Raw genomic sequence first — 14,394 nt, forward strand, 5'->3', positions numbered from 1 at the left:
TTTATAGGAAGGGAGGGAGGGAATTAATGGATGAATGAATTAGATGAGTGAATTAATTAAATGAAGGAAGGTGGGTAGAAAGGAAGGAAGGAATGAATGAAATATATCAATGAATAAATGAATGAATGAATGAAGTAAAGGGAGGAAAGACTAAATGAATTATTTGAATGAATGAATGAATGAATTATATGAAGGAATAAATGACTAAAGGAAGAAAAAAAGGAAGAAATAAATAAATGGAGAAATGAATGAATTATATGAGTGAATGAATTAAATGAAGGAAGGAAGGAATACATTAATGAATTACATGAATGAACAGTGCACAGGGTCACAGTCATGCTGGGAGGGAAAAGGACCTTCCCTAAACTGTTGGTGCAGAGTTAGAAGCATATCATTTCCTTTACAGAATCCACGACACAGTTGATTGATTTTAGGGTTTATTTAGTATTGACGATGTGGCCGACACTCGTGTTGTGGGTCGGAATATCAGAGTATAAACGCGGGTGGTATTTATCGGGTCAGAGAGGTTTGTGTTTCTCGCCCGACGTCTCAGCCTCTGTTTAAAGCCTCTCTTCATATTTTACAGTCAGTAATTGATTTTTATTCCTGTGGCTTTAGGCAGTGACCTAAAAAGAGCAGCGTAGGTTAATAACAGTCAGTTTGTAGGTCGTTAGAGAGTCTGACACTAATATTTAGCTCTTATTAGGATTTGATTAGCTATCGTGTAAACGTTTCCTGCAGCGGTTTTAAGTGTGATGGGATCGAGATTATTTATTTATTTTTATTTTTTTCCTTTTTTTTAATGTAGTTTTTTTTTTAGCTTTTTAAAATGTTATATATTTATTTATTTATTTTGCTTTTTAATTTAATTAATTTAATTTTAAATTCTTTGTATTTTTAAAATTTTATTTATTTTCATTTTATTTTCTATTTATTTTTTAGTTTATTAAATGTATTTTTTTTTTTTAATTAATTATTCATTGTTTATTATTTATTTTCTCCTTTTAACTTGCATTTATTTTTTTCTTATTTATTTATTTATGTATTTTTTTTTTTTTTTTTTGTCATTTTGTCCCTTCAGGGTGAGAGGGTTTGAATCTCGGGCTGGGCTCACAAATACTGAAGGCTCATGGTGTTACGTGAACCTAACCAATGTGGGGACATATCAGTGCACCTTAAGTGCAGATCACAAGCCCAGATGGAAGGGCGTCCGGCGTAAAAACTGAGCCGAATTAAATATAGGGATGAATTATGTGCTGTGGCGCTCCCTAGTGGTAGCACTCGAAAGGAATCATCATTTTATTCCATACTCCAAAGTAATAGTTCATTATTTATTGGTACTTTCCATCACATTTGTACCTAGTACTTTAGAGTTTGTACCTCACAGTTACCTAGTTAATTTCTAGAACTTACGGGACTAGAGTAAGTGTTACCTCGTTCTCTTTGTGCCGCCACTCATTTCCGCCTTTGTTATCAATGACCGTGTGTCCCAGGTGCATTTAAACAGCGCTCAGCTCAATACTAGGGAGGCCACTTCCAAAACCCCAAAAAGGAGAACATGATAGCGGGTAGTCAGGATCATGTCTACAGCGCACAAAATTAAAACCTTAACTGATATAATCAGTCTTCGTCGGTCACGCGTGTTTAGTAGCTGCAACGTCACCGAGGCACCATTGTGGCGGTATCGGTTTAGTCAGCGGTACAGTGCAAGTGGCAGCGAAGACGCTTGTGTTACTTGTATACTATTTTATCACAGTGGAAGCCGCAGAAACAGAAGTAAAATGAGAGGATACAACACCGAGACAAACTCAGCAATTATACCACGGACCGTTATTCGGATAAATGATCTTTTATTAACAGCATGGAACAAGGTGGAACAGTGGCGATGTTCCTCTTGTAGCGGTAAAAAATTGTTGATGCTGCTTATTTTGCACAAAGATGTGCTGTACTTCTGGTTTAGTTTAGTTTTTTGGTATGTGTTTATTCACAAGTGCAAATAAAGAACAGTTATTTACATTTTACTTTACTGTCCACCACTGATGTGCACAACGGTTCTTTAGTCGAGACGACGGTTCCTCTGGTTCACGAAATGGTTCTTCAGATTGACTGCCAATGTGCTGTGAATAAAAATGGTTCTATATACTTTATTTTATTGAATATACTTTATCATACACCGACTAGGCATAACATTATGACCACTGGCCGGTCTCTTTATCACGGCACCTGTTAGTGGGTGGGATATATTATGCAGCAAGTGAACCCTTTATCCTCAAAGCAGGAAAAATGGGCGAGCGTGAGGATCTGAGCGAGTTTGACGAGGGCCAGATTGTGATGGCTGGACGACTGGGTCAGAGCGTCTCCAAAACTGCAGCTCTTGTGGGGTGTGTCCCGGTCTGCAGTGGTCAGTATCTATCAAAAGTGGTCCAAGGAAGGAACAGTGGTAAACCGGCGACAGGGCCATGAAGGCTATCCAACAGATAGCACAGCACACCTTCAGGGGTCTAGTGGAGTCCCCACCTCGACGGGTCAGGGGACCAACACAATATTAGGAAGGTGGTCATAATATTATGCCTGATCAATGTACGTAATTTATTGTTTATGCAAGCTCTACAATTAATATTATACAGTGTACACAATAATAACAATTCTGTGTTAATAGTACAGCTGTATTAATGTGAATGGTGCATTTTAATGCTTTAGTTGTTTTAGATTTATTAAGACAATTTAAATATCTGTACTTTATTTGATAGGGTGCTGAGCGACCACTCAGAGCTGGACGCTGTTTTTGGTTTTGGTGTGTCGACAGCGTTACGGCTATTAAACTTAGTAATTAACCAGCGTTTTAGGGCCGGACGTTCCACAGTAAAGTGCTGGACGTCCTCACGGAATGAAACACAGGTCGTTTCTTTTGAGGTGATGACGCTACTCTAAACACGGCCCAGAAATATCAGAACCACGGAGGCAAAACTAAAAACCGCGTACGGATGTAATCTTTAATCTGTGAGTTATCAGACTGCCTGGGTCCCACGTTGCTCGGCTAATAGCATTTAGCGTGCCAACCACTCGGGGTGAATGATGCAACGTCGCTCCGTAACCGAACAACCGAAGCGATTGTGCTGATTACGTGAACGGCGAGCTCGACTCGGCGATTTAAATAACGTTTTAAGCGCATTTGCTCCGAAGACGCGTGGAAATAAAACATGAAGTGGAGCCGGAGGCTACGACGCTATCACAGCGCGCGTTACTCGCTGTTTCATCATGAAATCAGACCCGCGTCCCTGCAGTGCTCATTTAGCTGCTTAGTTACGTCTGGCGTGGATCTAAAGAGGCTGCCAAATGCTAAAAACGTAGAAAAGGAACTTCTTACAGCATTAAAGGACGCATCAAACACTGGCGTTTAAAAGCTTCTCATCGGGTTTCTAACGTAGTTTCTCTTTGCTTAGCGAATTATCGTCCCGCCTGTACGAGTTCCTGCAGTCCCACTCCGCTCTCGCTCGTAAAAACTTTCCAATCACGTTAATCTAAACGGAATTTCCGGCCTTCTGGATTTACGCTGTGGAATGAAAACGTAACAAGTGGGTCAGAGATTCAAGTTCGACTCTCAGCTCTGCTATCAGCCGGCTGGGCGCCTACACGGGCGTACGATTGACTGTGTGTCTGTAGGAGGAGGGACGAAATCGCTGGTGTAAGTGCGGCCTCTGCTGATCACGGATGCCGACACGTGGCTCATTTCAGCCTGCACAGAGAGAGTGGATAATAGGGGTTTGGTGCGCTATACAGATCTCCGTATGAACCCGTGGTGCAGGTGAAAAGAAGCGGTCGGAGCGGCGTGTGTTAGTCACGGCCCTCCTCGGTCAGGTCTGCAGCATTAGAGGAAATTATGATTGGGGAATTGGATATGACTAAATTGGGAGGCAAATTGGGGTGGGGGGTGCATTAATATACCTCTCTGGCTCTCTCTCTCTCTCTCTCTCTCTCTCTCTCTCACACACAAGTATCATAAATCTTCCAGATTTAGTCCACAATCCCGTGCAGGCTGCTCTTTACTTATTTTTTTTTGCTTTTTTAAATTTTAATATAATTATTTTTTTTATTAAACATTTTTTTTTTTTTTTTTTTTAATTGTTTAATTATTTTTAGTTTCCTTATTTATTTATTCATTTTATTTATTTATTATTGATTTTTGAATTTTAATCATATTTATTTATTTATTTTTAATTTATTTATTAAATGTATTTTTTACATTTACTTTAATTAATTTATTTATTTAAATTTTTTGCTTTTTAAATTTTAGTATAATTATTTTTAATTTACTTATTAAACGTATTTTTTTTAAATCTTATAATTTTTTATTTATTGTTTATTACTTTTTTGCTTTTTAAAATTTAGTTTAATTATTTTTTATTTCTTTAATCATTAAATGTATTTTTTTAATTGTATTTTTTTATTATTTACTATTTTATTTGCTTTTTAATCGTATTTATTTATTTATTTTAATTTATTTGTTTAAATGCTTTTTTTTACTTTTAATTTAATTAATTAATTCAAATTTTTTGCTTTTTAAATTTAAATGTAATTATTTTTAGTTTTCTCATTAAACATAATAAAAAAAAAATGTTTTTATTTATTTAATTATTAAAAAAAAAATTTATTATTTATTTTTTTGCTTTTTAATTGTATTTATTTATTTTTAATAGATTTATTAAATGTCTTTTTTTAATAAAATTTTTTTTAAAAGGCTATTTTGTAATGAGGAAACGGGGGCTCGAATCCCGGGCTGGACTCTGAAATAGAGAGAGCTCATGATGTTACGTGAACCCAGCCATTGTGGGGACACATCAGTGCACCCTTAGTGCAGGTCACAAGCCCAGATAAATAGGAGGGTACAAATATGATCGGGTAATTGGATACGACTAATACCTCTCTCTCTCTCTCTCTCTCTCTCTCTCTCTCTCTCTCTCTCTCTCTCTCACACTCTCTCTCTCTCTCTCTCTCTCACACTCTCTCTCTCTCGCTCTCTCTCTCTCGGAGCAGCCAGGTCCGTTTCTGAAAGTCCAGCATCACAAATCATCCTGATTTAATCCACAATCCCGCGCAGCCTGCTGGCGTCAGCACAAGTGTCAGATCTCCCATCAGCCCTCTTTCTTTTTCCACCCCTAAATCCGCCCCCGCCCCGGCCTCCTCCCGCCTCGTGTTTTATTAGCTCTGCTTTATGATCGGACGTTTCCCGGGCCGGCCCGGGCTCGTCGTCCCGCAGATGGATGGACTCCGGAGCGGCCGTATAATTACACGCCCTGGATGCTGAATAAATCATGACCCGGTGAAGCGACGAGCGTGTGAACGCGCCGGTGCTCTCCAGGATCCCTCCTCATGTCATGGCCTGCGCTGCTCGTTAGGAAGCGTGTCCTAAAACAGCGTGTGATCTACGGCGCGTCCGCTTTTATGAGACGGGCGTTCGGTCTAAAGCGGCGCCGTATACCCGCTGGTTTTTATTTTATTTTATATACAGAACCGTGAGAACAGCTGGTTATAAAGAAACGTCATTCACTCCGCCGGTCTCCGGGTCTGGGACCTGCACTGAGAGCTGCACTGACCAGCGCACCTACCTACAGTTAGTCTGGGTTTGATCACTTTCATCCCCGGACATTAGGTAATCACGTCCATGCAGACGCCCAGCTGGCTGATAGCACTGCTGAGATTCGGACCCTTGATCCTTACACCTCACATGTACCTCCTCTATTCCTCCTCCCCACCTCCTCTGCACCTCCTCTACATCTCTTCTGTACCTCTTCTACACCTCACCTGTACCTCCTCTATTCCTCCTTCCCACCTCCTCTGCACCTCCTCTCCACCTCCTTTGCACCTCCTCTGCACCTCCTCTCCACTTCCTTCCCACCTCCTCTGTATCTCCTCTACATATCTTTTGTACCTTCTCTACACCTCCTCTGTGCCTCTTCTGCACCTTCTCTGCACCTCCTCCCCACCTTCTCAGCAACTCCTCTGCACCTCCCCACTTCCTCTACATCTCTTCTGTACCTCTTCTACACCTCAACTGTACCTCCTCTATTCCTCCTTCCCACCTTCTCTGCACCTCCTCTACACTTCCTTCCCACCTCCTCTGTATCTCCTCTACATATCTTTTGTACCTTCTCTACACCTCCTCCCCACCTTCTCAGCAACTCCTCTGCACCTCCCCACTTCCTCTACATCTCTTCTGTACCTCCTCTGTACCTCTTCTACACCTCCCCACCTCCTCTGCACCTCCTTTACACCTCCTCTGCACCTCTTCTACACCTTCCCACCTCCTCTGCACCTTCTCTATACCTCCTCTGCACCTCCTTTACACCTCCTTTGTACCTCCTCTACACCTCATCTTTTCTGCACCTTCTCTACACCTCCTCTGTATCTCCTCTCCACCTCTCCACCTCCTTTGTACATCCTCTACACCTCCTCTGCACCTCCTCTGCACCTCTTCTACACCTCCTTTACACCTCCTCTACATTTTTTTTGTACCTTCTCTACACCACCTCTGTGCCTCTTCTGCACCTTCTCTGCACTTCCACTACACCTCCTTTACACCTCCTCTGCACCTCCTCTACACTTCCTTCCCACCTCCTCTGTATCTCCTCTACATATCTTTTGTACCTTCTCTACACCTCCTTTGTGCCTCTTCTGCACCTTCTCTGCACCTCCTCCCCACCTTCTCAGCAACTCCTCTGCACCTCCCCACTTCCTCTACATCTCTTCTGTACCTCCTCTGTACCTCTTCTACACCTTCTCCCCACCTCCTCTGCACCTCCTTTACACCTCCTCTGCACCTCTTCTACACCTCCTTCCCACCTCCTCTGCACCTTCTCTATACCTCCTCTGTATCTCCTCTACACCTCTCCACCTCCTTTGCACATCCTCTACACCTCCTCTGTACCCTCCTCTACACCTTCTCTGCACCTCCTCTGCACCTCTACACCTCCTTTACACCTCCCCACCTCCTCTACACCTCCTTCCCACCTCCTCTACATCTCTTTTGTACCTTCTCTACACCTCCTCTGTACCTCCTCTACACCTCCCCACTTCCTCAACACAACCTCTACATCTCTTTTGTACCTCCTCCCCACCTCCTCTGTACTTCCTCTACACCTTCTCTGCACCTCCTCTACACCTCCTCTGTTCCGCCTCCTCTGCACCTCCTCTTCACCTCCTTCCCACCTCTTCTGCACCTCCTCTCCACCTTCTCTGAACATCCTCTTCAGCTCCTCTGTAATCCCGGACTGGACTCACAAATACAAAAGGCTCAAGAAGTTACATAAACCTAAACATTAGGAATGGGGTATGGGGGGCATATCCTCCCAAGCCCGGATAAATAGAAGTGTTGCATCAGGAAGGGCATCCGGGGTAAAAACTGTGCTGAGTCTAATATACAGGGTCTGCTCTGGCGCCCCCTAATGGGAGCAGCTGAAATGCATCATGTTTTCAATTATTTATTTATTTATTTATTTATTTATTCATGATTAATTATATCGTTTTAGAAATATCAGCCCCAAAAGTATTCCATAATCCATTTGCTTTTTTTTACTTCTCCACAGAACTCCAACACTCTGCCCATCATGAGCCCCAACGCTCCGGTCACCGGCTACAAGCGCATGGTCATCCCCAACCAGCCACCTCTGACCGCCACCAAAAAGTCCACCCCCAAACCTCAGGCACCTCCGTCCACGGCTCCGGTCTCCTCTCCGGCCTCCCCTCCGGCACCGCGCCCCCAGCAGCCGGTCCCGGCCTCCTACAGCACGGCCTCCACCCCGAGCCAGCCCACCTACAGCGTCCAGGCACGCGCCGCCCAGCCTGGACCCCAGCAGCCCCTGCAGCATCAGCAGCCGGGCCGAGCCCCGTACGCCCAGGGGCAGTACGCGCCCGCCCAGTACGCCCCGGCACAGCCACGGGGCCCCGACTTCGCCTACGGGCCCCCGCAGCCCACCTTCTCCCCCGCCGGAGGCTACCATGACCCACACTACGGTGGACACCCAGCCCCTGCGGGCCAGAACGCCTGGAGACCCGAGCCAGGTTACCACCACCAACCGGCGCCCCCACACAGTCAGACCTACCAGCCACCCGCACCCAAGAAGACCTACATTACTGACCCGCCCGCCAGCCTGGCACCGTACGGAGCGGGAACCATGGGAGCTCAGAAGGTAGGAATGATCAGCTGACCTCAGGTCCTGTTTGTGATGGTTTATAATGTTTATAGGATTCTAGTCTGTGACCAGTCAGACATTTCGTCCATATCACATTCTCATACATAATCACATTATCATAAATATCACATTCTCATAAATATAGCGATCACATTCTCATACATAATCACATATCACATTCTCATAAATATCACATTCTCATAAATATCACATTCTCATAAATATAGCGATCACATTCTCATAAATATCACATTCTCATAAATATAGCGATCACATTTTCATACATAATCACATATCACATTCTCATAAATATCACATTCTCATAAATATCACATTCTCATACATAATCACATATCACATTCTCATAAATATCACATTCTCATAAATATCACATTCTCATAAATATAGCGATCACATTCTCATAAATATCACATTCTCATAAATATAGCGATCACATTTTCATACATAATCACATATCACATTCTCATACATAATCACATATCACATTCTCATAAATATAGCGATCACATTCTCATACATAATCACATATCACATTCTCATACATAACCACATATCACATTCTCATACATAATCACATATCACATTCTCATACATAATCACATATCACATTCTCATACATAACCACATATCACATTCTTATACATAATCACATATCACATTCTCATACATAATCACATATCACATTCTCATACATAATCACATATCACATTCTCATACATAATCACATATCACATTCTAATACAATCACATATCACATTTTCATAAATATAGCGATCACATTCTCATACATAATCACATATCACATTCTCATAAATATAACAATCACATTCTCATACATAATCACATATCACATTCTCATACATAATCACATATCACATTCTCATACATAATCACATATCACATTCTCATACATAATCACATATCACATTCTCATAAATATAACAATCACATTCTCATACATAATCACATTCTCATACATAATCACATATCACATTCTCATACATAATCACATATCACATTCTCATACATAACCACATATCACATTCTCATAAATAAAACAATCACATTCTCAAACATAATCACATATCGCATTCTCGTATCACATTCTCATAAATATAGCAATCACATTCTCATTCATAATCACATATCACATTCTCGTATCACATTCTCATAAATACAACAGTCACATTCTCATTAATATAACAATCACATTCTTATACATAATCACATATCACATGTGATTTCTACCAGGTTTCTGCTGTTTTTCACACCACTGCTGTCACCCCTTGGCAAAGATTTGAGGTCTGTTAATGCTTAGCATTCTGGGAGAGGAACGTTCTTCACCTCCAGCTGTTAGCACTCGTGTTTTTTTTTCAGATCTTTTCAGGAATTTCTGGTCTTTTATTATTGGCCTGAGGAGAGACATGCAGGCAGGTCTGAGCAGCGTGATTCACTCTTCCAACATTAACAGCTACGCTCTTTATTTAACAGCTTTATAACAGCTTTATTTAACAGCTTTATAACAGTTTTATAACAGCTTTATAACAGCTTTATTTAACAGCTTTATAACAGTTTTATAACAGCTTTATAACAGCTTTATTTAACAGCTTTATAACAGCTTTATAACAGTTTTATTTAACAGCTTTATAACAGCTTTATTTAACAGCTTTATAACAGTTTTATAAGCTCCTCATGACTTTTATCTTTATTTTTATTACCTGAAGAGTAAAAGCTTTAGCCGCTTATTTCCTGGTTTACATTGTAAATATATTTAATACATTTACACCCAATTTTTCTCTCAATTTAGTCATAGCCAAATAATCGACTGTACTGTATTTCTGTTTCTGCTGCTGCATGGGTCAGAGAGGAGGGAACTCGTAGATAGATAGACAGTTAAAGAGACAGACAAACAGATAGACAGATAGATTGATAGATAGACAGACAGACAGATAAAGAGATAGGTAGACAGACAGACAGATAGACAGACAGATAGATAGATAGATTGGCAGTCAGGCAGGTAGACAGACAGAGATAGATAGACAGACAGACAAATAGGTAGACAGACAGATTCACAGATAAAGAGATAGATTGATGGACAGACAGATGAGACAGACAGATATAGATGGATAGATAAACAGACAGACAGATAAATATACAGACAGACAGATAGACACAGACAGATATACAGACAGACAGACAGATAAATATACAGACAGATAGATAGACAGACAGACAGATATACAGACAGACATACACATACAGCCATACATACAGACAGACAGATAAATATACAGACTACAGACAGACAGATAGATAAATAGACAGACAGATAAATATGCAGACAGACAGACATAAATATACAGACAAATAGACAGACAGACAGATACATATACAGACAGACAGACAGATAAATATACAGACAGACAGATAAGGGGCAATTAGGGGTGTTAGTCTCAGTAGTGTTTGTACACCTAACGGCATGCTGATTTTGTTTTATTGACTCAGAGTGTGTACCCGCACAGCCCTCCCACACAGCTATCACACCCAGCGCCAACGCCTGCTGGTGGCATACTGGCACCACACACACACACACACACACACACACACATACAGGGCTGGAATATCAGACAGTGTGTATCAGACAGAAATGTCACGACACTTGCAAACATTAGTGTAGTGAAAGTCGATCCTGGTTAATAAAACTCACAGGCGTCTGAAGGTCAGATGTGGGGAGAGTCCGGGGGGGTAACGTCAGTCGCTCGTGAGTCGCCTGGTGGGGCTGATTCAACACGTGTGCTATCTCTCAACAAGGGTTCACATACTTTTTCTGCCTGATTTGATTCAAAGCAAAGCTCTTAACCTCGTCTTCATCGTCCAAGGGGCATACGATTTTTATTGATGTGTAAAAAAAAGACACGGGCATCATTGGTACAAACCTACCAGTTAGTTCTAGTGGCCCTCCAGTTGGCCCTAGCCTATCAGTTGGTTCTAGCTATTAGTTGGTACTAACCTATCGGCTGGTACTAGTCTACCTGTTGGTACTAACCTGTCAGTTGGTAGTTCTAAAACACAGGTCTATGTCTTGGGGTGCAACCAACCTGGTCAGGCCTGTCAGTTGGTACTAACCTATTAGTTGGTACTAAGCTACCAGTTGGTATTAACCTAAATTTTGGTACTAACCTACCAGTTGGTACTAGTCTAGGAGATGGTACTAACCTGTCAGTTGGTACTAACCTACCAGTTGACACTAGTCCACCAATTGGTACTAGTCCAACAGTTGGTACTAACCTGTCAGTTGATACTAGTCTACCAGTTGGTACTAAGCTGTCAGTTGATACTAGTCTACCAGTTGGTACTAACCTGTCAGTTGATACTAACCTACCAGTTGATACTAGTCTACCAGTTGGTACTAACCTGTCAGTTGATACTAACCTACCAGTTGATACTAGTCTACCAGTTGGTACTAACCTGTCAGTTAATACTAGTCTACCAGTTGACACTAGTCCACCAGTTGGTACTAACATGTCAGTTGATACTAACTTACCAGTTAATACTAGTCTACCAGTTGGAACTAACCTACCAGTTGATACTAGTCTACCAGTTGGTACTAGTCTACAAGTTGGTACTAACCTGTCAGTTGATACTAACCTACCAGTTGATACTAGTCTACCAGTTGGAACTAACCTACCAGTTGATACTAGTCTACAAGTTGGTACTAACCTGTCAGTTGATACTAACCTACCAGTTGATACTAGTCTACCAGTTGGAACTAACCTACCAGTTGATACTAGTCTACAAGTTGGTACTAACCTGTCAGTTGATACTAACCTACCAGTGGATACTAGTCTACCAGTTGGTACTAGTCTACCATTTGGTACTAACCTGTCAGTTGATACTAACCTACCAGTTGATACTAGTCTACCAGTTGGTACTAGTCTACCATTTGGTACTAACCTGTCAGTTGATACTAACCTACCAGTTGATACTAGTCCACGAGTTGGTACTAACCTACCGGTTGGTTCTAACCTACCAGTTGGTACTGATAGGACCAGTAACAGCAGGGGTAAATTTAACAAACCAGTCCGTTTTCATTCCCACTGTGCCCTGTTAAACTGACCTGTTAAAGTGCCTCATTTCAGAGCTTTTCAGTGTGTGTGTGGGAATTTGTGCCCATTCAGTCAAAAGATGAAAGGATTTGTATGGCTGGTCACTGATTGTTTGATGGGGGGTGAGGGGTGTTATTTAGAATTCCCGAGCCCCTGCAGGCCCATAGAAGGTCAACGCTAGTTCCAGCCGCCAAACGTTCACGCGTTGTTTGTTCTTGGTGTGACGTAACCCGTTCCCCGATACGCTGACACGGATCAACACCTCTGGACGAGCGGGCGGGTCAGCACGCCTTAAAATAACCCGCTAGAACATTCTTCAGTTACACTCCGTCCATCTTCAGGTCAGCACCATCACACCAGCAACACCCCTGACTTCAGGATCAGATGGACGACCTTTAAAAGAGTCCGTCAGAGACTTTTAATAATATACTGTATAGCCAAAAGTATTTGGACCCTTTTCTTTTATCCTGTTTCTAAAACCAATGCTATTAAAACAGAGCGACATTGAAGTACATGTGTGGGAATTTGTGCCCATTCATTTGTGCCTTGCTCAGGGGCCCAACAGAGGCAGCTTGGTTGTGGTGGGGCTTCAATTGCCAACCTTCTGATTACTAGTCCAGTACCTTGGTTTCCACTCCCCCCACTCCTCTGGAAAGGCTTTTCACTTTAGGATTTCAAAGTGTGTCTGTGGGAATTTGTGCCCTTTGGTTAAAAATATTTGGTATAATTAAATCTCGAGGATTTTTATGAGTATCTGCTCCAGCTGTCAGTGAAAAATGTGCCGCACCGATTATCCCTCCTATCCTAGGTGATGTGTGATTCATGTGTGGTCAGCGACGCCAGACGCTCACTGAGACCGTGTAGCCATAATGCTGTTGCTATGACTAATATATTTCAACCCCTGGCTCGCGGTAAACACGTTCGCTTTTTAGGTCCTCAGACTTCTAGGGTTTCCTCTAGGTTTACAACTGCGTTCTTCACTCTTCAGCTCGGTGTCCGGTAAATTCTGCTGGGCTATCATGTGACCCCTCGCTAAGCAGGACATCGAAAGGTGTCGGCGGGTATCAAGTGTATAAGGGTTGGGACACCCTGCTAATGACTGAATTCTTGTGTTTTAGCCACAACAGGTTCTAACAGGTAGAACTAGGGAATTAATCATAATAACAACAATAATAATCATAATAATAATAATAAAGGTTTTGTTAATAATAATAAAAATAAGAAGTTAATAATATTAATTATCCTAGTAATAACAACAATAATAACAATAGCAGTAATGATAATAATTATGTTAATAATAATAATAATAGTAGTAATAATAATAATAATAATAATTATTATAAAATAATAATAATAATAAAAATAACAATAATAATGTTAATAGTAATTAATAATAATAATAAAATAATAATAATAATAATGTTAATAATAATAATTAATAATAATAAAATAAAATAAAATAATAATGTTAATAATAATAATAATAGCTTTGTTTATAATAATAAAAATTATAATAATAATAATATTAATCGTTTTGGTAATAATAATAATAATAATAATAGCTTTGTTTATAATAATAATAATAATCCGTTTTAAAAATAAATAATAATAATAATCATCATAATTTTGGTAATATTATTATTAATAATAATAATCATAGTTTTGGTAATATTAATAATAATAATAATTATTATTATTATAGTTTTGGTAATATTAATAATAATAATAATAATAATAATCATAATAATAATAATCATCATCATCATAGTTTTGCTAATATTAATAATAATAATTATTATTATTATAATAGGAACATGGTATTAATAATAAAATAAATAACTTATAAAATATCAGACTTGCTGATTTATTGCCATGACTTTTATTTTGCAGATATACATTTAACACTTAATGAAATGTGCTGCTCTGTTGGCGCAGCGGTCTGATAAACCAGCTTCACCACTGCAGAGAATCTCGGGGGTGCTACCGACCTGGCAGGCATCCAGCAGACACGATCGGTCCTGTCTGAGGGAGGGTTGGACGTGTTCTTCTTTGTCGCCGCTGCCGAATCCGAACCCCTG

The 14,394-nt window shown here is 40.6% G+C and overlaps 1 protein-coding gene across 1 annotated transcript in view; it reads left to right on the top strand.

Moving 5' to 3' along the window:
* lpp (LIM domain containing preferred translocation partner in lipoma) overlaps positions 1 to 14,394 on the top strand; it is a 175,634-nt gene that overhangs the window by 103,277 nt on the left and 57,963 nt on the right. The window contains exon 6 of the mRNA XM_062997237.1: positions 7,584 to 8,186. Coding sequence (XP_062853307.1) covers positions 7,584 to 8,186 — 603 coding nt within the window. The remainder of the gene's footprint in view (positions 1 to 7,583; positions 8,187 to 14,394) is intronic.

Source organism: Trichomycterus rosablanca, chromosome 6, assembly GCF_030014385.1.
Source record: "Trichomycterus rosablanca isolate fTriRos1 chromosome 6, fTriRos1.hap1, whole genome shotgun sequence".
Classification (NCBI taxonomy): Eukaryota; Metazoa; Chordata; class Actinopteri; order Siluriformes; family Trichomycteridae; genus Trichomycterus; species Trichomycterus rosablanca.